The sequence below is a fragment of the Rattus norvegicus genome, chromosome 1 (genome assembly GCF_021556685.1).
Source record: "Rattus norvegicus strain SHRSP/BbbUtx chromosome 1, alternate assembly SHRSP_T2T, whole genome shotgun sequence".
NCBI classification, from domain to species: Eukaryota; Metazoa; Chordata; class Mammalia; order Rodentia; family Muridae; genus Rattus; species Rattus norvegicus.
In genome coordinates this window covers 219,714,050-219,734,572 of record NC_141534.1, presented here as the reverse complement: position 1 = coordinate 219,734,572, position 20,523 = coordinate 219,714,050, and the positions used below count along the sequence as shown (strand labels likewise).

The following is a 20,523-nucleotide window of genomic DNA, read 5'->3' as shown; positions in this document are numbered from 1 at the left end:
TGTTTCCCAGAGGAGGAACCTGAGGTTCAAAATATTTGGCAGATTTAGAGACTCAGGCACAGAAGAATGGCTTTTAAGATCAGAAACAGTTCTGGGGCTCCTAGTGGACTTGGAGGAATTCTGCCCCCTAGTGGAGGCTCGTGTTTCTCCTCTGGGATACTGTGATAACTCGCACCTCTGTGCCGTGACAGAGTGGGGCTATGTACCCCAACATCTGGGCCAGGGAGGATGGCTAGGGGCACCCCTGAGTGTTACTGAGTCCCCGGTGTATCCCAGGTATTTCATGCTGGTGGTGGCTCTCCAGGCACATGCACAGAACCAGAACTACACACTGGCAGCCCAGATCTCAGAGCGCATCATTGTTCGGGTAAGAGCCATCCCTCCCCAGGGCCAATGTCCTCCCCCTCTCCCAGGCTGGAAGAAATAGCTACAGGAAAAATACGATAGGATGGGGTTGGGTCGCTGTGCAGCTCTTGCTGGACAGTGGCTGTGTGGCCTTGGGCTTTGTCACCCTGTCTCGGCCGCAGGGCCTTCTTTACTGTAAAACATGGTGGACCAGTCACACCTAGAAGCCTCCTGGGTCCCACAGGTGACTCACTGTTGTCACAGTGGATGGGTTATTGGACGTGGTGGGGTAAGGAGACTTGACTGGTCTAGTTGTTCTGGGGCTTTCCCCTTTGCTCAGGGCCCTAAAGTTTCCCCTACCTCCAAGACTGATCCAGACCCAACTTGCCATAGGCCTCTAACCCAGGCCAGTTTGAAAGTGACAGTGACGTGCTATGGCAACGGGCACAGCTGCCAGACACCGTCTTCCACCATGGCCGTGTGGGCATCAACACCGACCGGCCAGATGAGGCACTGGTTGTCCACGGGAACGTCAAGGTGATGGGGTCGCTCATGCACCCTTCAGATTTGCGGGCCAAGGAGCATGTGCAGGAGGTAGGGAAACGGTCATGGCTGAGGGGCAGTGCTGGGGGGTGCTGAGAAGGACCACTGGGAAGGACCAGGACGCCAGGGTAGGGGTGGGAAGGCTGGCTTTGTGGTTCTGTATCAGGGTCTCCCTTCCCCACTGCAGCCCGTGAGGCCTGCTCTGCAAGACTGCAGGAGGGGAGGAGGGTTCAGTCTCGGCCCTATCCCCTGCTAGGTGGACACCACTGAACAGCTGAAGAGGATCTCTCGGATGCGGCTGGTACACTACAGATACAAGCCTGAGTTCGCTGCTAGTGCAGGCATTGAAGCTACCGCACCGGAGACAGGTAGAAATGTACCTGTGTCCCTAAGCTCTGGCCGGTCTGTCCTGACTCCTGGGACCTGTTCCTAGAAACCCCTGCATTGGCCTTTGGAGCTCCATCCTCTGAAATATTGACCCTTTGGGACCCTGCACCTCCGCTATTGGAATATCATGCTTTTCATGTCCCTGGATCTCTACCCGTGGACTCATCATCTAAGAGTCACTTGACCTGAAGTCTATCACACAGCATTCAGAGATTCTGTGTCCTCTTAGAACCCCATCTCCCTCCTCCAAGGTTCCCCTAGGATCCTACCCATCCAACAAATTCCACAGCTCGAGCCTGGGAACTTTTAAGCTATGAACAGTTATCTGAGAAAGTCCCTATTCCAGGGCTCCATAAAACTCAATGCTCAGGTACGTCTCCAGAAAGCTATGAACAGGACCCCCAAACACACACCCTTGGCTTGTCCCTCCCCAGGTGTCATCGCCCAGGAAGTGAAGGAGATCCTGCCGGAAGCTGTGAAGGACACGGGGGATGTAGTCTTTGCCAATGGGAAAACCATAGAGAACTTCCTTGTAGTGAACAAGGTCAGTTATGGGGAATGGAATGAGGCTCTGGGTCAGAGGATCTGGCCAGCTGTTGGCCCCGCCTGGGAGAGGGAAGAAGGGACAGCCTTCCTCCTAGTAACTCCAAGAACCCCTCCCCACCATACAGGAAGGGGGCCAGCATTCAAGATGGAGGGGCAAGTTAACCACCAGAGGCTGGTACAGGGCAAGGCAAATCCCACAGAGGTTGCACTCCCTCCACCCCCATCAATTAAAGAGGGGAACAAGATGTGTCACCTTGTTGTCTCAAGACTCAAAGAGGTAGTTTGTTATGAAGGTGACATTTGTACTCAGTTACATGAACCTTGAATACACGTACTTAGAAACAGACACATGACGTAGTTTTACCTACCTGAGGGAGTAGGTCCAAGGGACGGAGCTCTGACTTGAGGGAGGCAAGGCTGTGTGGGTAGACACTCAGCTTAGGCCAAGGGCAGCACGCCTGCTGTGTGAACCAGAGTTTGGCTAGAGCAGAGGGCACGATCAAGCAGGACTATTTCTAGGGCCTCTGTTGGCTGCGGAGAATGGGGATTCTGCTCCTGCCTGGATCCAGACTGAAGCTTGGAAGCTTCTTGGGCTGATGGCGGCCCTCAAGGCTGTTGTTTCCCCCGGGGCAGGAGCGGATCTTCATGGAGAACGTGGGGGCTGTGAAGGAGTTGTGCAAGCTGACAGACAACCTGGAGACTCGCATTGATGAGCTGGAGCGCTGGAGCCACAAGCTGGCTAAGCTGCGGCGTCTCGACAGCCTCAAGTCAACTGGCAGCTCGGGCGCGTTCAGGTGCAGGCACCGGGTGGGACTGGGGGGACGGAGAGACCTCCTTCTGGAAAACACCCTGATCCTTGTCCTCTTAACTGCAGCCATGCGGGGAGCCAGTTTAGCCGGGCAGGCAGTGTCCCTCACAAAAAGAGGCCCCCTAAACTGGCCAATAAGGTGAGGCTGTGCAGGGTCGTGAGGCTCACGGGGCCAGGGCTTCCTCGTCTCTCAGGCCTTTCCTTGCCAGCTTGCACCACCCCAACCTCACTGACTCCAGCTCTAACCCCTTCCTTCTCCCCTCTCGACCTTGTAGCCCTTCCAGCCCTCTTCTGCTTCCTCTATGAAGAATGGGATGGGGATGGGACTGGAGGTGGGGTTGAGCAAGGAAGTAGGCATCCTAAAGTCCAGCGTCTTCTGCTGTGTTCTTTCCTCTTGGTCCCCAGTCATCACCAGTGGTCCCAGATCAGGCCTGCATCAGTCAGCGCTTTCTGCAAGGAACTATCATTGCTCTGGTGGTGGTCATGGCCTTCAGGTGACTTGTCTCTTAGGTTCTGGGGAGGCTGGTTTAGAGAATAGAGCTACCCCGTGAATCAGATGTGCCTGGGGTCTAGGCTTTGGAGTTGGGGTTCAAGCAGCTGAAATCAGGGAACGTGGGCTGCCTAGTCTTGTCAACCCCTCCACGGTCTAGGAAGGCTGATATACAGGTATCACCTGGGAAGCCCACAGAACCTCATAGAGAAACGGTGGTGGGTGGTGGCTTGCATTCAGTGACCCTTTTCTGTGGCTCCCAGCGTGGTGTCCATGTCCACACTGTATGTGCTGAGCCTGCGCTCTGAAGAGGACCTGGTGGATGCTGACGGGTATGTCCGTGGAGATTGGGCTACTGCTAAGCCCTCAGGCCAGGTGGGACTAAGGGAGGGTGGTTTGGGTCAGAGGTGCCAGGGAAGCTCTCTAACAGGGTTCAGACTTAGTCTTACGGTCTACTACACCCTATAGTAGGGGTGGTGGGGGTGGGTCTCCTGGATAGTGGGTGCTTTCTACAGGCCCCTATGGCCTGCTCAGTATTCCTTCAGTAGCTGTCTGGAGGACACTTGTAGGAAGCGGGGGGTGAGGGGTGGGGGGGAGGGGCGTGGTACAGGGAAGGAGGACCAGAGCAGGACCTTTGGCTCTCTCTGTCACTGTCACACCCCAGCTCATGGGGTTACCTCTGACTGTGTCTTTTTCTCTCTCCTCCCGTGTCTGTTTCCCTCCTGGTTTCTCTGTTGTCTCCTAGCTCTCTTGCCGTGTCCACTTCCTGTCTTCTGGCCCTGCTCCGGCCCCAGGACCCTGGGGGGAGTGTGGCCATGTGCCCATGGTATGTCTAACCAAGCATCCCTCCCCACCTCCTGCTATACCCTTCTTCCTGCTTTTGTTCCACATTCCTCCTCTCCATCAGTTCCTGCCCACCCTGCTTCTCTGGGACTCCCAGCCCCAGCTCCAAGGCTCCCCCAGTGCCTCTGAGCTCAGCCTGCCCTTTCTTAGCAGGTCCAGCCAGAGCTTTGGGACCACACAGCTCCGACAGTCCTCTATGACCACTGGACTACCAGGCACACAGCCGTCTTTGCTGCTGGGTGCGTGTCTGGAGGAATGAGGTGGAGCAGGTGGCTGGGTGTGGGGCTCCAGTGTCCCCCTCCAGCTCATAGAGCTTCTGGCTTTCTCAGTTACCAGTTCAGCCTCAGGTCCCGCTCTCCGTGCCTTGGACCTGTGCTCCAGCCAGCCCTGCCCCATTGTCTGCTGCTCTACTCCCGTCTCCAGTCCTGCTACAGACCCCAGCCTTGGCCCCATTGTTACTCCTACTCCAAGTCCCAGCCCTAGCCCCAACCCTAACCCCAAGCACTCAGGTACGGATGTTTTGGGGACAGGACCAGGGTTGGCAGGGGTGTTTGGTATTATTTACATCCAGAGAAAGGCCCCAGAGAGAGGGCAGGAGGGACTCCTGGTTTGGAAGTTTGGGGAGTCACCCCCACGGGAACCAGAAAACACATGAAGGCTCACAGAAGCCTGGACCAGGAGGCTTTCTGTGCTTATCCTTGTTTCTGTCCATAGGCCCTGGCCAGATGGCCCCTCTGCCAGTCACCAACATCAGAGCCAAATCCTGGGGCATTTCAGCTAATGGCATCAGCTATTCCAAACATCCCAAGAGCCTGGAACCTCTAGCCAGTCCTGTGGTCCCCTTTCCTGGAGGGCAGAGCAAGACCAAAAACAGCCCCAGCTTCAGTCTCCAAAGTCGCGCCCGCAGAGGAGCCCCACAACCCAGCCCAAGCCCTGCCCAGTTCACTCAGACCCAGGGCCAGCTAGGTACTTGACTCTCACAGCACTTCATAGCCCAGCCTATCCAGGCCTATTGTCTAGGTCCCATTTCAGCCCAGTTGTAGGGCCTTCTGGGCACAGAATTGCTAGTCAGCAGAGACTAGGGATCAGGCCTCACGTAGATCATGCCATTGAATCCTCACAACTTGGCTGGGGAGGTCACTCAGAAGGCACTACTTGCTTTGAAAGCACGAAGGCCAGAATGGTCTATTCCCAGAATGTATCAGGCATGGTGGCACACACTTGTGATGCCAGTGGTAGCAAGATGGAGGTGGAGACAGGCGGATTCTTTGAGCTCGGTGGACAGCTAGCCTCGCTTACTTGATCAAGTTCCAGCTAATGAAAGACCTTGTCTCAGACAAAAGAGGGAAAGCCCTGTTGCCATGGTTCAGAAGAGGAACTGGAGACTTAGGCGATGGTCATACAGCCAGCCCGGCAGCAGTCCAGATAAAATTCTGTCTCTAGTTTGCCAAATTCCAGATTATATTTATTCCTCTCTCTACCAGGGTGGGGAAGGTGACATACTAGGACCTCAGCCTCAAACCTTTTTGTTCTTACCAAGATAGAACTCGTCTTAGCATGGCTGTGGTTTTCTCCGGGCTGACTTGTGTTCTCTGGCCTTCTGGTAGCTGTAACCAGTGTCTCTGTGTGGCTTCCTCACTTCCACTTTGTGGCTTAGCAAACTGAAACCTAGAAAGTGTGGTTTGTGCAGACAGATGTTCACAGCGGTGGGGCAGCTCCGAGGGGTGGAAGCTCGCCTCAGCTCCATGGGTGCTCTAGATACACATGACTCTACCTGAGTGTGCACAGGCGAAGACAGCCCAGAGTGACTGGTCCAGGAGTAGGAAGGGAACTTAATCTAGGAGGACCAAGGAAGGAAGCAACCAGGATATGCTTCCCAGAAGAGGTGACATTGAGCCATCTTTGAAAGACATTTGGGGGGCTGCCTAAAAAGAAAGCCACCTTTTCTGTATCAGGTAGCTTCACAGGGTGTTCTGGGTGCTGCTGGAGACCTTGAGTTTGTTCCTTAAAGAGTTGAAAATGTATGTGGTCAAGCAAATGTTGAGAGGCTGGTGACCATAGCTTGACACTTCCGGGGTGGGGGACTAGGCAGTAGCAGGCCTGAGATAGTGAGATGGACATGTAACCTCATCTCCCATGGTGCACCTCAGCACCTCTATGACAGTCACTGGGGGCAGCCCCAGTGGTGTGCTCTGTCCTATCCTTTCATGGCCGGTTTCTGCTGTTCTGCTGCCACAGCGACAACCACCGAGCCCAAGGCTGGGAAAGAAATGTGTGTGGTCAGGAGCAGGGGCCCGAGAAGGACCTCTGCTTGCTTCTGAGTGCCTGGGTTTTGTGAAAGAGGCAGCTCGTGAGAACTGGCTGGTTCTAGGGCTGCTGGGAAAGGGGTGTGGTGGGTACTGTAGTGAGGGTCTAGAAAGAACTCTCGCTTGCACTGAGGTATGAAAGTCCAAGTGTGGTGTCATTTGTTTTCTACCTTATCCTTCCTCATCGCCCCAACAACCTCTCTTCTTCCAGACCCAGTGCCATCCCTGACCTCCATCCAGCTGCTGGAGAATTCCATGCCCATCACCTCCCAGTACTGTGTGCCAGAGGATGCCTGCAGGTACAGTGGGCTCCCTTGTTGCTTCGAGGAGGGTCCCCTCAGGTGCCATGAGCCCAAGTAGTTTGGATGCTCAGATCTTGGCCCTTTGGGGAGGAACTTTTCCCATAAGTTTGGGCAGCCCCTTTCCTGGTTTCCGAGGGCTTCCATATAGAATGAGGCTGAGGAGGAGAGAGGGGACTGGCAAAGTAGCCTTGCTTGGGTCCATCTTTGCCCCTTTAGGCTTGGAAACTTCACCTACCACATCCCTGTCAGCAGCAGCACACCACTGCACCTCAGCCTGACCCTGCAGATGAAGTGAGTGCTGGCGTGGGGGAGGGAGGGAGCCAGGTGGAAGCTCAGAAAAGTCAAAGCTAAGTGTTTGCTAAATTTCTAAATTAATGTGGAGGCTCCAGGCCTCCAGGAGAAGGGCTAGAGAGGGACTGCTGTTCGGGGTTAAGTGGCTACAAGACCCTGCTTCATGGGGACTACGTGGGATGGCTACATGAGAGGTTTCCTTCATCCCAAGCCCTGGACAAGTCTATGTGGCTCTCAGGCTGTGTGAAGATACAGCTTGTCTCGGGGCTGGATGGGACAAGGATGTGGGGGAGCTACAGCCACTCAAATGGGAACCCACCTATTCCCTAGTTCCTCCACCCCTGTGTCCGTGGTACTGTGCAGCCTGATTTCGAAGGAGGAGCCCTGTGAGGAGGGAGGCTTTTTGCAGACGCTCCACAGCCATCAGGACACCCAGGTAGGGGCCGGTGGGAAGCTGTAGGCCGGCCAGGTCTTAACCTTCCTCTTGTGGAGAGTGATCACAAATGGTGGGAAGCACAGGGCAGTTATGTCTGCTGGGGCACAGAAAGCTGGACTCCTGTGCCTGGGGGAGGGGACATGCATGTCGGTCTTTATTCATCCATTCTCTGAGAGGCATCTGCATCCCCGTGGCAGTGCACAGGGAGGGGAGCTTATAAGGGCTGATCTGGAATGAGCATAGTGCCCACTGGAGGCGGAGCTGAGCTCCCCACCCCGCTTCCCAGGAAGCAAGTGTGAAGTCCAGCGCCTTCATACTCAGGGCGGGGCAGTGATTGACAGATGGTGCTACAGGAGCCCGGGGCTCCAGGTGGAAGGCCAGTGTGGGTTCTATTGCTCATGGTGGTTTCTGCTCACTTACTTGTTCTAGTTTCTGTTGAGGCCTCAGGTAAGACAGGCAAGCAGTTCGTGGCTGTCCACCGCCACGCCCCTGCCGCCATACTGTGATAGATAGCTGTAAAGACCTGAGGTTGAACCCACCCCTGCCATGTTTGCCTTGTGAAGGAGTCGAGCAGCTGCAGATGGTAGCAGCACCTTTGCTCGCACTGCACTGTGGCTGTGGGCACAGATATTGAGATACTTGCACGGCCTCGAGTGTAAGGAGCTACAGACAAAGGGAGGCCACGGCTAGGGGAGGCAGTCTGTGGAGGGTGGCTACCCCTGCTCTCCAAGTGCTGGGCTGCGACGGCCACGCTGAGAGGAGTGCTGGTTAGGACAAGGCTGCCTTGACCTCTCTTTCTTCTCTCTCTAGGGCACCTCTCACCAGTGGCCAGTAACCATCCTGTCCTTCCGTGAATTCACATACCACTTCCGGGTGGCATTGCTGGTGAGTACACAGGCTGAGCACAGAGGCTGAGGCACGCCTGCAGTGTGGGGCTTGGGGCAACCACCTTACCCATCTTCACTTTCCTTTCACACAGGGTCAGGCCGACTGCAGCTCAGAGGCCGCCGTTCAGCCGGCCACAGACTACTACTTCCACTTCTACCGCCTGTGTGACTGAGCTGCCTCCCAAGGCACTGCCACAGCCGGGACTGGGGTCCCTGGGCCCTCAACACTGGATACAAATGTGTTACACTGGAGCCTGCTGCAGGCCAGCTCTCTGCTCTTCACTGCCTCCCTTGATTGGAGACTGGAAGTCCTTACACTGGAGTTGCTGGGCCAACTGTTCACCCTCACACAGCACAGAGAGGGCTAGAGGGGGCAGCCTCCTGGCTTTTCCTTCTGGCTATCTCCTTGGAACACCACAGGACTAATTCATGGCTGTTTAGTCATGGTTCCTGGAGGGCTGGCTTGCCCACTCCCACTCTCCCTGCCTTCCCTTCTGAGCTGTGGTGGAGCGAAGACCCACAGCAGTTGGACCTGGACCTCTAACACCTGGCTGGACCCCATGAGTCCATGCAGAGTTAATAACTCACCCTTTATGCTGTTCCCAGGAGGGACAGCTTGGTAGTAACTTCCTGGGGTTTGACTGTTACACTAGACCTGGATTTCTAAGCTTTAAGTGTGGTTGGTTTCAGGAGTTTTCCCTGGGACAGCTTAGTTCCTAAGAATTCCTGAGGTAGTCAGGGCTGCCCTGAATAGCTGGAGAAGCTGACCTTGTGCCTTAAGTCTACTAGTGCCTGATGGAACCCACCCTCGTAGGGCTGAACCAGTGGGGCTGACAGGCCATGGACCCTTGAACCTGGAGTACCCTGGAAGGAGTGGCTCCCTGTGAGCTCCCAAGATCTGTTCCTGGGAGTTTCCCACACTCATGATGGAGTGGGTGACGAGCAGAGGAGCAGGAATCCCTGCAAGCAGTAGACAGGTTTCCACTGGAAGGTGAACGCAGAGAACGTTTATTAATGATGTAATTACTGAATGCACTTAAAGCACGGTACCAAGGAGCAGGGTAGAGCGGGGAAGCCGAGTGGGCCTCAGCATGGAAGGACACTAGCAGACAGGACTCCCAGTTCCTCTCTCCTGGCTTGGGTCCATGCCCAGTGGGTCTCATCTCTGCCTCTTCCACCCCAAGGAAAGGAGTGGTGGGTTTAAGAAATTTTACTCAAGTGGCAACGTCAGCATTTCCTGGTAGCACCTACAGCATTCCGATTGCATGCAGGCTCCTGGAAGGAGTGTGCCAATCATTTACCGCATGCCCTGGGTTCAGCAGTGGGAAAGGGAATAATGCTCTTGGGAAACCAGGCCCTACTTTTCCAGCCTCCCATTCTGAGCTCTACATGGGAGGCATCTCTATCAGGAGCTGAGTTTGGGAAGCCTATGAACTGTGGGTCCTGCCAAGGACCTCAAAGCACTTACCCTCAGGGTAGGGACACAGCAGGGATGCCCTGCCTCCAGGCTTTCTCCCCAGCTTGGCTCCATTCCTCCGTTCTGCCATCACAACTCCCCACATCAGGTCACGCTTGCCTTCTGACCTTGTTCTGTTCTCCCACAAGGTCGTCCTGCCCACGGTACCTTAAGAGTGCCCAGCCTCACTGCTTTAGTGGCATGCTGGGGCTCCCTTACAAGAGAGGCAAGTGTTCCTCAACTGTGGCCCCTCAGTCCTTAACTGGAAAGTGACCCTCTTCTACCCCCTGGAGTCCATCTGGACACAGCCAGCCCGAGGCCCACTGGCAGCTGCCTGCTCGCATGCCTGGGAAGAGGTCCTCAGTGAGTTGGGGCCAAACTTGGGCTCCAAGCTGCTTGAGGGGGTCGACCTTGGACCAAAGTTGCCTTAAGCCCCAAATGTAGAAGGGCTTAGGGGAAGGTGTAAGGGCCACAGGCTGGAAGCTGACAGCCTAGCTGGCACTCCCTTCCTCTCTTCCTTCTGCTGTTCCTATAGCCACTGGGCTAATCTCCCCCTCGCTTTAAGCTGTATATAGGGCCCGCAGCACAGATCCCTGCCCATGCTGTACCCCTTAGCAGCCTGCGTGTTCATAGAGCGTCTCCCTTCTGGTTAACTCCCTTTTCTCCATGGCTCTGACTCCTATTTATCATGTACTCACTCTGACTCTGAGGAAGGCAGGGAGGTGCCACCCAGCCTACTTGCTTCCTGTCCCCCAAATGGTCCTCTTCGTAAGTGAATAGACATATAAATAAATGTATAAATACGGCTTTGTATCTGCACTTGCCTCTGGCATCTTCTTCAGATCGTTCTGGTGGGAGTCATCTCAGACCAAGCTGACTAGAATCTAGTCTGAGGGGCTTAGGATTCCTGGCCACCACAGAAAAAGATTAGAAAGCTACTCCATATCTTTATGTCCCTCATCCTTGGACTTGGGCTGACACACACACGTCCAAAAGACCTTCCCCATGTACCTGCCACTGCCCATCCAAAAAGAATCCATTTGAGGGAACAGGCTGACCTTAGAGGACCACAGCCCAAAGACAGTGGCTGCCTTCAGAGAAGACTGGTCCAGGGGAAAATTGACTGCTGTTAGGTCCTGGAGAAGTTTGCTCTAAAACAACATAGAGGTAGGCATGGACCTTTCTTTCCTATCCACAGGTAAACCTGAAACTAATGACAAGGTGACACTGCTACATAGCCCTTGACCCCTTGGGGAGGACACAGATTTCTAGCATCAGGTACTAGTGAAAAGCAGCTAGGAAGTAGAAAAGGGACTTCAATAGTCAAGGAACCCTGGTTCCCTCCCCTCAGAATGGACATGAGGCAGGCCTGTCACACATCTGCCTTTATTGTAAACAGCAGGTGGGACATGTAGCAATGGTAAAAAATTAATTTACAAAAGCAGAGACTTGGTGAGCTGCCTGGTGGGTACCTGGAAGAGGAAAGTAGAATTGAGAATGAGTCCAATGACGTTTTGCATTCCCTCCCTGTAACCCTAGGCCCCTTGAGCAAGGGCTATCCAAGAGCCAACAGGAATGAACGATCACTGAGGGTGGGTCACCAGAAGTGACTTCAGTGCCTGTTTGGTGTATTATCTGTTTTGAGTCCCAGTTCCCTTCTAAGTCATCTGTGTGTGACTTGAAAGAATGCAGAGCTAAGACCATAGTTAGCCTTCACCCACACCCCTACCAAGTACACCCCAAAGCTTGAGTGAGCCCTTGAGTATATGGAGAACACAGAGTGGAGACACCAGGTCACTTGGCTCAAATCCCCATGAAGGGTGGGGAGGGAGTTCTGATCGTCCCCAGTCTTTCCGTCCCCATGAACCGTAGTCTTGCATGGAGGGGACCCACTGATGCGGCTCTCTGAGGCTTCTTCAGACATGCGCCGTCTCGTCCCAGAGCTTACCCTTGGACACTCATACGTAGATGCCGACCCACAGCAGGAGGAAGAGGACTCCAAAGCCCATGAAGAGGGAGGCCACCAAGGAGATGAGGAGCTCTTTGTAAACATCGCGCGTGTACTTGGTAGAGGTGACCTCGTAACTAGGTGGGACCGCTAAGGAGAAGCAAAGATGGGCTACAGTGCAGGAGCTGTCTAGGATTAACCCTCATGGGACGTAGAGGCTAAGGGATTCCTGGGAGGTTTGTCTGGCTTGATGCAGCCAGGCAGAGGGGCCCAAGACATGGCACTGACTGATGCCCCACACCATACCTTGAACGTCCATGAGGAGAAGAAGCCCACAGTACTTGGGCCAATCGCCTCTAGTCATGTATCACTCAGAGTACAGGTAGGACTATGTGCCAAGCTCCTGACGCCTGAGCAAACCCCTGTTTAAATCAGCTTTCTTTTTTTTTTTTTTTTTTTTTTTCGGAGCTGGGGACCGAACCCAGGGCCTTGCGCTTGCTAGGCAAGCGCTCTACCGCTGAGCTAAATCCCCAACCCCTTAAATCAGCTTTCTGTTGGGTGTAATGGTACATTCATGGGATCCCTGCACTCTCTGGAGGCAGAGGCAGGTGGACCACCATGAGTTTCACATCAGCAATGTCTGCACAGTGAGACCCTGTCTCAAAACCAGACCAAACCAAACACCCAAATACCAACACACCACCTTTCGAACCTCAGTTCGAAAAGCAAACCGAACTAACTTGATGTTGGAAAACAAGGCCATGGCTTGTCCTTGTCCATGGCAGCACCAGCCTCCTCCTAACTCACTTCGTCTCAATCCCACCCCAAAGGAAACAAGGAGCAGTTATCCAATGTGGTATCTCTCAGTTCTATGGTCACTAATTCTGCCCCCGGGCGCAAATAAAGGATACACGAAGAACCAGGCAGTGAAGAACATGCCGATGGCCAGAAGTACCACAGTCAGGTGAGGGAAAACAGCTGGGTTCACTGGGCTGGTATACCTACTCATGGCCTCGAGCTCCTAGAGAAGAAAGCACATCAGTCTCAGTTTCAATCTGGGGAGGCCTTAGAGCTGCTGTGTACTGCTGAGAACTCCTTCCAGTGAGTCACTATAGAAATTACAATCATTGTGTGTGTTACATTTAATTACCTTTATTTACTCTGCGTATGTGTGTGGGTTAAGGTGCCAATGAGTGCATGGGAAAGTCAGAGGACAAATTGCAAGAATTGGCTTTCTCCTTCCACCATGTGTGGGTCCTGGGGATTGACCTCAGGTCACCAGGCTTGAAAGTGGGTGCATTTACCTGCGAGCCATTTTGCAGGCCATTTCCCACTTTCTTTTTAAATTTGGGTGGAAATTAGGGGACAACTTTCTGAGAGTCGCCTTCTGCTGTGATTGAGGCAAGGTCTCTCTTGGTTTTTGGTCACTGTGACTCATATCCCAGACTAGCCCTCAGGCTTCTGGGCATTTCTCCTCCATCCATTTTCCATCTTGCCATGTGTGCACTCTGGGATTATCACATCTGGCTTTTTTTGTTTTGTTTTTTTGAGACAGGGTTTCTCTGGGTAACCTTGGCTGTCCTGGAACTCACTCTGTAGACCAGGTTGGCCTCAAACTCACAGAGAGAGATCTGTGCCTCTGCCTTCTGAGATTAAAGGCATGCATCACCATCACCTGGCCACATCTGGATTTTAAAAAATAATGTGGGTTCTGGGATCCAACTCAGTTATCAGGCTTGCACAGCAAACCCTTTGCCCACGAGTCATCTCCCAGCCCTCTATCACATCTTAAAGTAGAGACGTGGAAGGCTGTGTAGTAGAGCATTTGCCTAGCATGCATGAAGTCTAAAGTATGATCCCCAGCACTGGGAAACAAAACGACAATAACAATGAAGAATGGCAGCAGCAGCTTTTCTTCCAGTGAGATAAGAGTGGCTAAGAGTCAGAGGCCCAGGCACATAAAGGGATAGAGGAAAATGGCTCTTAGGGTTGTTTTCTAGCTAATGATCGCTACGTAAGCCATGGCTCTGCCTGGGAGAAAATGCATAAAGAAAAAGCTTGCTCACAATTTCCATTGCTTTTGGAATGGAATCTGTGTCCACACTCTAAGCTGTTGATTTGTGCAGGAAACAAGAACCTAGACTAGCACAGACAGCTCAAATTCTAATTCAGGAGTATTCTTTTTCACTGCCTTAGAAGGGAGCCACAGGGATCTCCTGGCAGAAGACAATTGGGATAATTCTGGCCCTAGTGAATCATCAGCGTCTGAGTTAAGTAGTTGTAACACTATTTTTGTCACAAGGCTGATGCATGATTGGAGAAAGATGAATGTTGACACAGCTAGCTTACTGCCCAGCATAGAGTAATTCCTCAATAGGTATTTGTTTCCTTCCTAAAGTTGCAGAGAAGACGATGAGATAATCCCTGTGAAAGGGCCATAAACGTAAAGTTCTGTACAAATGTTAACTTCCATTGTCACTCCCTAGCCAATGTTTCTAAAGTCCAGAACATAACAACTCCAGAGAAGTAAACTGAGCCCATTGTTCTAAGAGACACAGGAATTCAATTCAGTAAACAATTATGTCCCCCTTCCCCCACTAAAAGAGCTAAGGACAATTGCTGCCATTTATGGAACCTCCAAATGCAGGCCCAGTGTTTGGCAACAGGAATACAAAGACGAATAGACATCATCCCAGAACTAGATGCACGTCAGATGGTGGTCACTAGGAGGCGTGGCAGAGAAAAAGAGAAGTCCATGAAACGTGGCAAGAGGTGTGCATAGACTGAGAGCTCCCAGAAGACAGACAAGCACCTATGAGAGATTTAAGTGTTTTATCAGGAAATGACATTTATACAAGGGCCTTGCGGGATGAGTAAGATTTCAGCAAGGGAAGCCTTCCAGATAATGATAACTGATCATAAAAAAAGAGAAACAAAAGCACGAGGGTTTTCAAAGTGCACCCTGTGACCTTGAGACTTATAATCAATGACTTCATAAGCATTGTGATGGAAATCTCACCCTGAGGAATACATGGTAAGGGGTTTGCTTTCCCGTCCCTAACTCAAACTAGAGTTTCAGCGGCGCCCCACCCACCGGGCACTGCATACTGAGGCCTCTACAGAAGAACACGGTGAGGACCGGGCACACAAGAGCCCTAGGTCCGGACCCACTGCGCTGTCCACAAGTCCCATCATCTCACCATTTTGCCCCGCACAGGATAAACCACCGATCGCCACCGGAAGAACACGTCGGCAGGAGCAAGCGCGTTGAGCAACAGGAAAAGGATGTGGTCCATTGCGCGTGGCATTGTGGGACTTGTAGTCCCATGTTTTCAGGGTAACGGAAACTAGGACTTTGGGGACCTACTGTGAGTATCATGGGGTCGGACTGTGGGAAAGGGTGGTGTAAAGTTTAGGTTTTTAATTCATTTTTTCCCGGAAAGAATGCCCGCTGTGAAATCTGCTATCAGACGTGGCACGGCCTACACTACACTTCCCAGGAGGCTGTTCGCGCCTGGTAGGTCACGTGATGAGAGCGCGGGCTTTGGAAGGCGGCGAAGCTGGAAACGATTTCGGCTCGACATTGTAAGAACAGGCTTGTGGCTGTCCACAGAACACTGGGGATCCAAACCACTGCTAGCTAGGTGAAGCCTCGTGCACTCGAGGCGGAGTGAGGTCTCGCGGAAGCGTCTCCGAGAGCGGCGAGGGCCGCGAGAGCAACACCAAGCAGCCCGGGGCTTGGGCTATTCTCACTGATCCGAACATCTCTCTTCGCTGGTAGGAAGAAGGTGATACCCTCCTGCCCGTGAGGACTAAGAGATCAGAGCGGGTTCTTCCTAGGGCCCTTGTGAGGAGTATGGAACGGGGAGGTTTTCCTATTTATTGCTGACATCAATAGACAGTGTGTGCTTTTTTGTATTTCTGGCTAAGGCAGGTGTTGGAAATGTCCCAAGGACATTTCTGGGTAAGGGAAGCCTGGAAGATTAGTCAGAACAGTGGGGCCCAGTTAATAAGGTGATTGATAAGTTGGCCTTCGGGCACCGGGGCGCAGGGAAGCTAGGTGTGTTTTTATCCTGCCTACAGCCATTTCATTTAAGGCTTTGCTATCTGCAAGGTCCTGTGGAGGCCGGACCGAGACTATAAGAACAGAACAGGTTTCCCCCTGTGTGACTTAATGGGTGGTAATATCCTATATTCATTCTAGCAAAGTAGTGAGGTGTGAACCATGTGGTTGACCAGGGAACATGGCACAGCATTTGGTGATGTGTGTGTTCCATCTGGTGTTTTGGTTGACCAGTTCTGCAAGGCAGAAATGATTAACGTTCTTATTTTACAACTCAGAAATGACTCTTGTTTTACAATGCTGAAGATGTAGAGCACTTGCTAGGGCTCTAGGTCAATCCCCATTGGTGTACACACACGCACACACAAACACACCAGGTTCAAGGTTGAGTGTTTTATTTGACTTCTGAGTTAGGGATTCGACATGGGGCTTCATCCATTCTAGGCAAACTACTGTACTAGTGAGAGCCACAATCTTCAGCCCCAAGGCCGAGCGTTTGCTGTTTGTATTCTTAAAGGAACCACAGTAGTCCGGACCAGGAAGAAGTAAGAAAGGATGGCAGGAAGAAGACACAGCTTAGCAAGAGAGAGGCGGGCCTTTTTACTAGGCAATGGTGCCGTGTATGCTGAGGTGTTTGTAGTCAGGAAGGGGACTGTATGTATAGTGCCTCTTGGGCTTCAGAAAAGACAGTGAAGTAAGATTGGAAACAAATAAGAGGAACTGACAGGACTTTCTTATGGCGTGGACGCACACTGGGCAAGCATGATGACCTTAATAAATTTATATATTAGAAAATTCTTTTCTTATACATTTAACACATTGATATAACTGGTACAATGCAGATATTTTTGTTTAAGATTGATTCTCTTTTCCCAACTTAATTTTTTGTTTGTTTTTGAGACAGGGTCTTACTGTGTAACCCTGGCTGGCCTGGGACTTGCTATGAGAATAGGCTGGCTTTGAACTCAAGAGATCCACCTGCCTCTGCCTTCCAAATGCTGGGATTAAAGGGATGTGCTATCATTCACAACTAGTTTTTTGTTTCGTTTTGGATTTGTTTACCTCTTTTTCTTTAAAGTCCATTTAAAGAAAAATGGCTAGATAAAAGGAAAATTAATGTCTCAGTTGGAAGAGCCAAAAATTGTGAGGAAGTTTTGGAATTGCTTCCCTTGGAACAATTTGAGGGAAGTCTTGAACCACAGATGTGCAGTACTGGGCTCTGTGAATCCAGAATGCCAGCCCTTAAATCAGGATATGTGGTGGAAGTCATGGGCTTTATGTTTCAGTCTTAGTTCAGAGAGAGTACAATAGGAGGACTTAAAACTCCCCTGACATCCTGATAAAAACAGACCCTTAGGCACTAAGGGTGATGGGAAGGGTACCAGCATATGAGATGGTCCTCGTTCAGGGGTGTATCCCTCAGGTCTGCTGCATCAGTTAGGCATCAGTAGAGAAACAATAAGTCAGACGTCATATTTGCATAGCCGGTACTTAACCTGTTCTTAAGGGCTCACGTCTGCCTTTGTGATCTCAGGACCCTTCAAGCTGAGCCAAGCACTCTTGCCTTCTAGGGTCCGTGATGAAGATTAGAGTTGAAGTCACTCTGTGTGACAGATTGTGCTGTTGGGTTATTCAGAGCCCTTGAGTTATTCAAGAGCATCCAGGGTCTCATTCCTCGAAGCACCAGCTCAGCTTCTGGTTCTCAGGAGGCCTGCTTGTTAGTTGGATGCACTGTAGATGTCCTGAATGAGGCTTCTGTTCCCCTTTGCATCTTCTGCTCTGTTGACTTAGAGTCCAGTTGTGTGTCATGTTAAATTTGATTAAGCATGGGGTTAATCAAATGCACCCTAAAACTTTTGTTCCTTCTGTACCTCCAAGATCCTCCTCTCACTTGTCTTTTGTTGTTGTTGTTGTTTGTTCTTTGTTTTAGCCATTGCTCCTGTGTTACCATGGGAATTCAAGGCCTTGCCAAACTAATTGCTGATGTGGCCCCCAGTGCCATCCGTGAGAATGACATCAAGAGCTACTTTGGTCGCAAAGTGGCCATTGATGCCTCCATGAGCATTTACCAGTTCCTGATTGCTGTTCGTCAGGGTGGGGACGTACTGCAGAACGAGGAGGGGGAGACCACCAGCCACCTGATGGGCATGTTCTACCGTACCATCCGCATGATGGAGAATGGCATCAAGCCGGTGTATATCTTTGATGGCAAACCACCACAGCTGAAGTCGGGGGAGCTGGCCAAACGCAGTGAGCGGCGCGCAGAGGCCGAGAAGCAGCTGCAGCAGGCTCAGGAGGCGGGGGCAGAGGAGGAGGTGGAAAAGTTCACCAAGCGGCTTGTGAAGGTCACCAAGCAACACAACGATGAGTGCAAACACCTGCTGAGCCTCATGGGCATCCCATACCTTGATGCGCCCAGCGAGGCAGAGGCCAGCTGTGCTGCCCTGGCAAAGGCTGGCAAAGTCTATGCCGCAGCCACGGAGGACATGGACTGCCTCACTTTTGGCAGCCCCGTGCTAATGCGACACTTAACTGCCAGTGAGGCCAAGAAGCTGCCCATCCAAGAGTTCCACCTGAGCCGCGTCCTGCAAGAGCTGGGTCTGAACCAGGAGCAGTTTGTGGATCTGTGCATCCTGCTGGGTAGCGACTACTGTGAGAGTGTCCGTGGCATTGGACCCAAGCGGGCTGTGGACCTCATCCAGAAGCACAAGAGCATCGAGGAGATCGTGAGGCGGCTGGATCCCAGCAAGTACCCTGTTCCGGAAAACTGGCTCCACAAGGAAGCCCGGCAGCTCTTTCTGGAGCCGGAAGTACTGGACCCAGAGTCTGTGGAGCTGAAGTGGAGTGAGCCAAACGAAGAAGAGTTGGTCAAATTTATGTGCGGTGAAAAGCAGTTTTCTGAGGAGCGGATTCGTAGTGGGGTCAAACGGCTGAATAAGAGCCGCCAAGGCAGCACCCAGGGACGCCTAGATGATTTCTTCAAGGTGACAGGCTCACTCTCCTCAGCCAAGCGCAAGGAGCCAGAGCCCAAGGGGCCTGCCAAGAAGAAAGCAAAGACTGGGGGAGCAGGAAAGTTCAGAAGGGGAAAATAAATGTGTCCTTCCCTCCACTGTCCCTTGGCCCCAGGACAGTGTTTTGTACCCTCAGCTAGAGCACATCCCTCTCGCCCTGCATCTTGAGGACAAGTTCATTGCTTCCCAGCGCTGCCCTTCAGAGCTTTCCCTCGCTTGACCCTGTGTCAGGAAGCCCGTAGCTCTGCTTTTCCTCATTTTTAGCTCAGGAAAGATGTCAGGCTCAAACCACTTCTCAGGTTAATGGACCCTGTCCGTTGCTCTGTGCAACTGCTAGCAGTATTTTAAGGGAGAAGATAAGGCAGGGAGAGAGTAGGAGGTAATTTCCCAGCTGGCCAGCTGGTGGGGGACAGGTGACTAGAGCGCGGCTGGCGACTGCTCTTTCTAATTTCACTGTGCCCTGGAAGACAGCCATCAGTCTGGGATTAGCTGATGAGAGAGCCGCAAAGAGAAACAGAGGAGTCTGGCGACAACAGATTTAATACTGACTGGCTGTTTTGTGGACTTGCTGTCTGGTGAGCCCAGTAGTTGCTCAGGGGAGTGAAAACACAGTGTTTAGGTTTAGGTTTGTAGTGTTTGGTTTTGTGCCTCCCCTCTCCAGTGTTGGGAATTGAACCCAGGGCAAAGGCATTAAGTGTACCACTGACCTGTAGCTCCAAGTGATGTTCTGAGGCTCCAAGTGATGGCCTTTCTGAGGCAGTCAATTTAATTGAGGTTTTGGAAGAAAAAACTTGTTCATGGGCTGTTTCTATTTTAAAAGATGTGAAGAAAAAAAATCAATAAAATTATAAAAGCGATCAGAATGTGGCTTTCTGAATGTTTGAGAATGCCCTGAGTGTTTTAGTTTCCTGTAGAATAAATAGAATGGTCTTCTTTCCCCTCTTAAATCCCCAATAGCCTGGGATTGCCCTGGTAGCGAGTGTTTGTTTAGGAGTGACCACAAGGTGGCGCTGTACCCATGTCATGTGGCCACAGCAGCAGTGGTAGCACCAGCCTTTCGTACTTCAGGAGTTTGAATAGCTTGGCTGAATTTCACATGTTCACCAGTCTGAGATAAAGGAGTCCCCTGGAACAGTCTTGTTACTTAGATAAACTATCTCATAACATCCAGGCATTTCGATAGGTCACTTGATAAACACTTGCCATTCAGAGACCTTGTCCCACCAGGTGCTGGTGGGGCACGCCTTCAGTGCGTCCAGGTGGCTGAGACAGGTCAGTCTCCAAGTTCAAGTCAGCCTAGTCTACAGAGCAGGTTCTAGGACAGCCAGGGCTACACAAATCCTGTCTTGACAAACCAATAAAACAAGTAAGTAAGTAAAAGAAGCCTTGTTCTTTTTGAGATTTCATGTGATCAGGGAGAACTGTTGGAAGTTTCTAAGTACTAGTACACTTAGGGCTCTCCAGAGGAGCAGAAGGGCTGGAATAAGTTATGTATATGTTAAAAGCAGATTCACTAGAGTGGCTTACGGGGTGTGGTCAGCTAGTCTAGCAATTGGTATCTTAACAGAAAAGCCAAGAATTCAGTAGTTCAGTCTTCAGGGGATGTCTCAGCTGGTCTTCAGTCTACGTGAAGACTGCCAAAGATGTAAGCTCTGAACCAGAGAAGGGATGTCTTGGCGAGAGGATCCTAGGGAAGAAACAAAGCCTCCACGTCCTTTGTATGGGCTGCCATTAGAAGGTGTAGCCCAGATTTAGGGTGAGTTTTTCAACCTTCGCACAGGTTGGCCCAGCTGCTTGCCTTCTAGTTGATTCCAGGCATGGTCAAGTTGATAAGCCATTGTAACTGGTGAAACTTAGTGGG

At 51.8% G+C, this 20,523-nt stretch overlaps 3 protein-coding genes across 20 annotated transcripts in view; 2 read left to right on the top strand and 1 right to left on the bottom strand.

Moving 5' to 3' along the window:
* The window catches only part of Myrf (myelin regulatory factor), a 32,021-nt gene extending 21,562 nt beyond the window's left edge, over window positions 1–10,459 (top strand). For 3 of the 11 annotated variants that reach the window (XM_087548956.1, NM_001170487.1, XM_087548995.1), the window contains 17 exon segments: window positions 277–367; window positions 739–939; window positions 1,145–1,256; window positions 1,710–1,819; window positions 2,455–2,615; window positions 2,696–2,768; window positions 3,035–3,123; window positions 3,383–3,451; window positions 3,865–3,945; window positions 4,113–4,201; window positions 4,292–4,471; window positions 4,677–4,928; window positions 6,480–6,567; window positions 6,787–6,861; window positions 7,192–7,297; window positions 8,108–8,182; window positions 8,277–10,459. In XM_087548956.1, the coding sequence (XP_087405082.1) occupies window positions 277–367; window positions 739–939; window positions 1,145–1,256; window positions 1,710–1,819; window positions 2,455–2,615; window positions 2,696–2,768; window positions 3,035–3,123; window positions 3,383–3,451; window positions 3,865–3,945; window positions 4,113–4,201; window positions 4,292–4,471; window positions 4,677–4,928; window positions 6,480–6,567; window positions 6,787–6,861; window positions 7,192–7,297; window positions 8,108–8,182; window positions 8,277–8,357 (1,933 nt within the window). In that variant the 3' untranslated portion in view covers window positions 8,358–10,459. 11 annotated transcript variants of the gene reach the window in all.
* Window positions 10,460–11,010: 551 nt separating this feature from the next.
* Window positions 11,011–14,919, bottom strand: Tmem258 (transmembrane protein 258). Of its 2 annotated transcripts, none has more exons than XM_087583786.1 (4): window positions 14,683–14,842; window positions 12,500–12,609; window positions 11,589–11,725; window positions 11,011–11,112 (listed from the first exon to the last, which is right to left on the bottom strand). In XM_087583786.1, the coding sequence occupies exons 1-3, from the start codon at window positions 14,692–14,694 to the stop codon at window positions 11,599–11,601; spliced, it is 249 nt and encodes an 82-aa protein (XP_087439912.1). In that variant the 5' UTR covers window positions 14,695–14,842; the 3' UTR covers window positions 11,011–11,112; window positions 11,589–11,598.
* On the top strand, window positions 14,365–19,519 carry Fen1 (flap structure-specific endonuclease 1). 7 transcript variants are annotated; one of them, XM_087595126.1, is made up of 3 exons: window positions 14,907–14,956; window positions 15,032–15,105; window positions 17,582–19,519. In XM_087595126.1, the coding sequence occupies exon 3, from the start codon at window positions 17,601–17,603 to the stop codon at window positions 18,741–18,743; it is 1,143 nt and encodes a 380-aa protein (XP_087451252.1). In that variant the 5' UTR covers window positions 14,907–14,956; window positions 15,032–15,105; window positions 17,582–17,600; the 3' UTR covers window positions 18,744–19,519.
* The last annotated feature ends 1,004 nt before the right edge of the window (window positions 19,520–20,523 follow it).

Coding starts and splice junctions, on each gene's coding strand:
- Fen1 (XM_087595123.1), top strand. CDS start 17,601: ATGGGAATTCAAGGCCTTGCCAAACTAATTGCTGATGTGGCCCCCAGT.
- Tmem258 (XM_087583786.1), bottom strand. Junction 11,726..12,499: donor TTCACTGCCTGGTTCTTCGT/GTATCCTTTATT, acceptor GGTCCCACCTAG/TTACGAGGTCACCTCTACCA.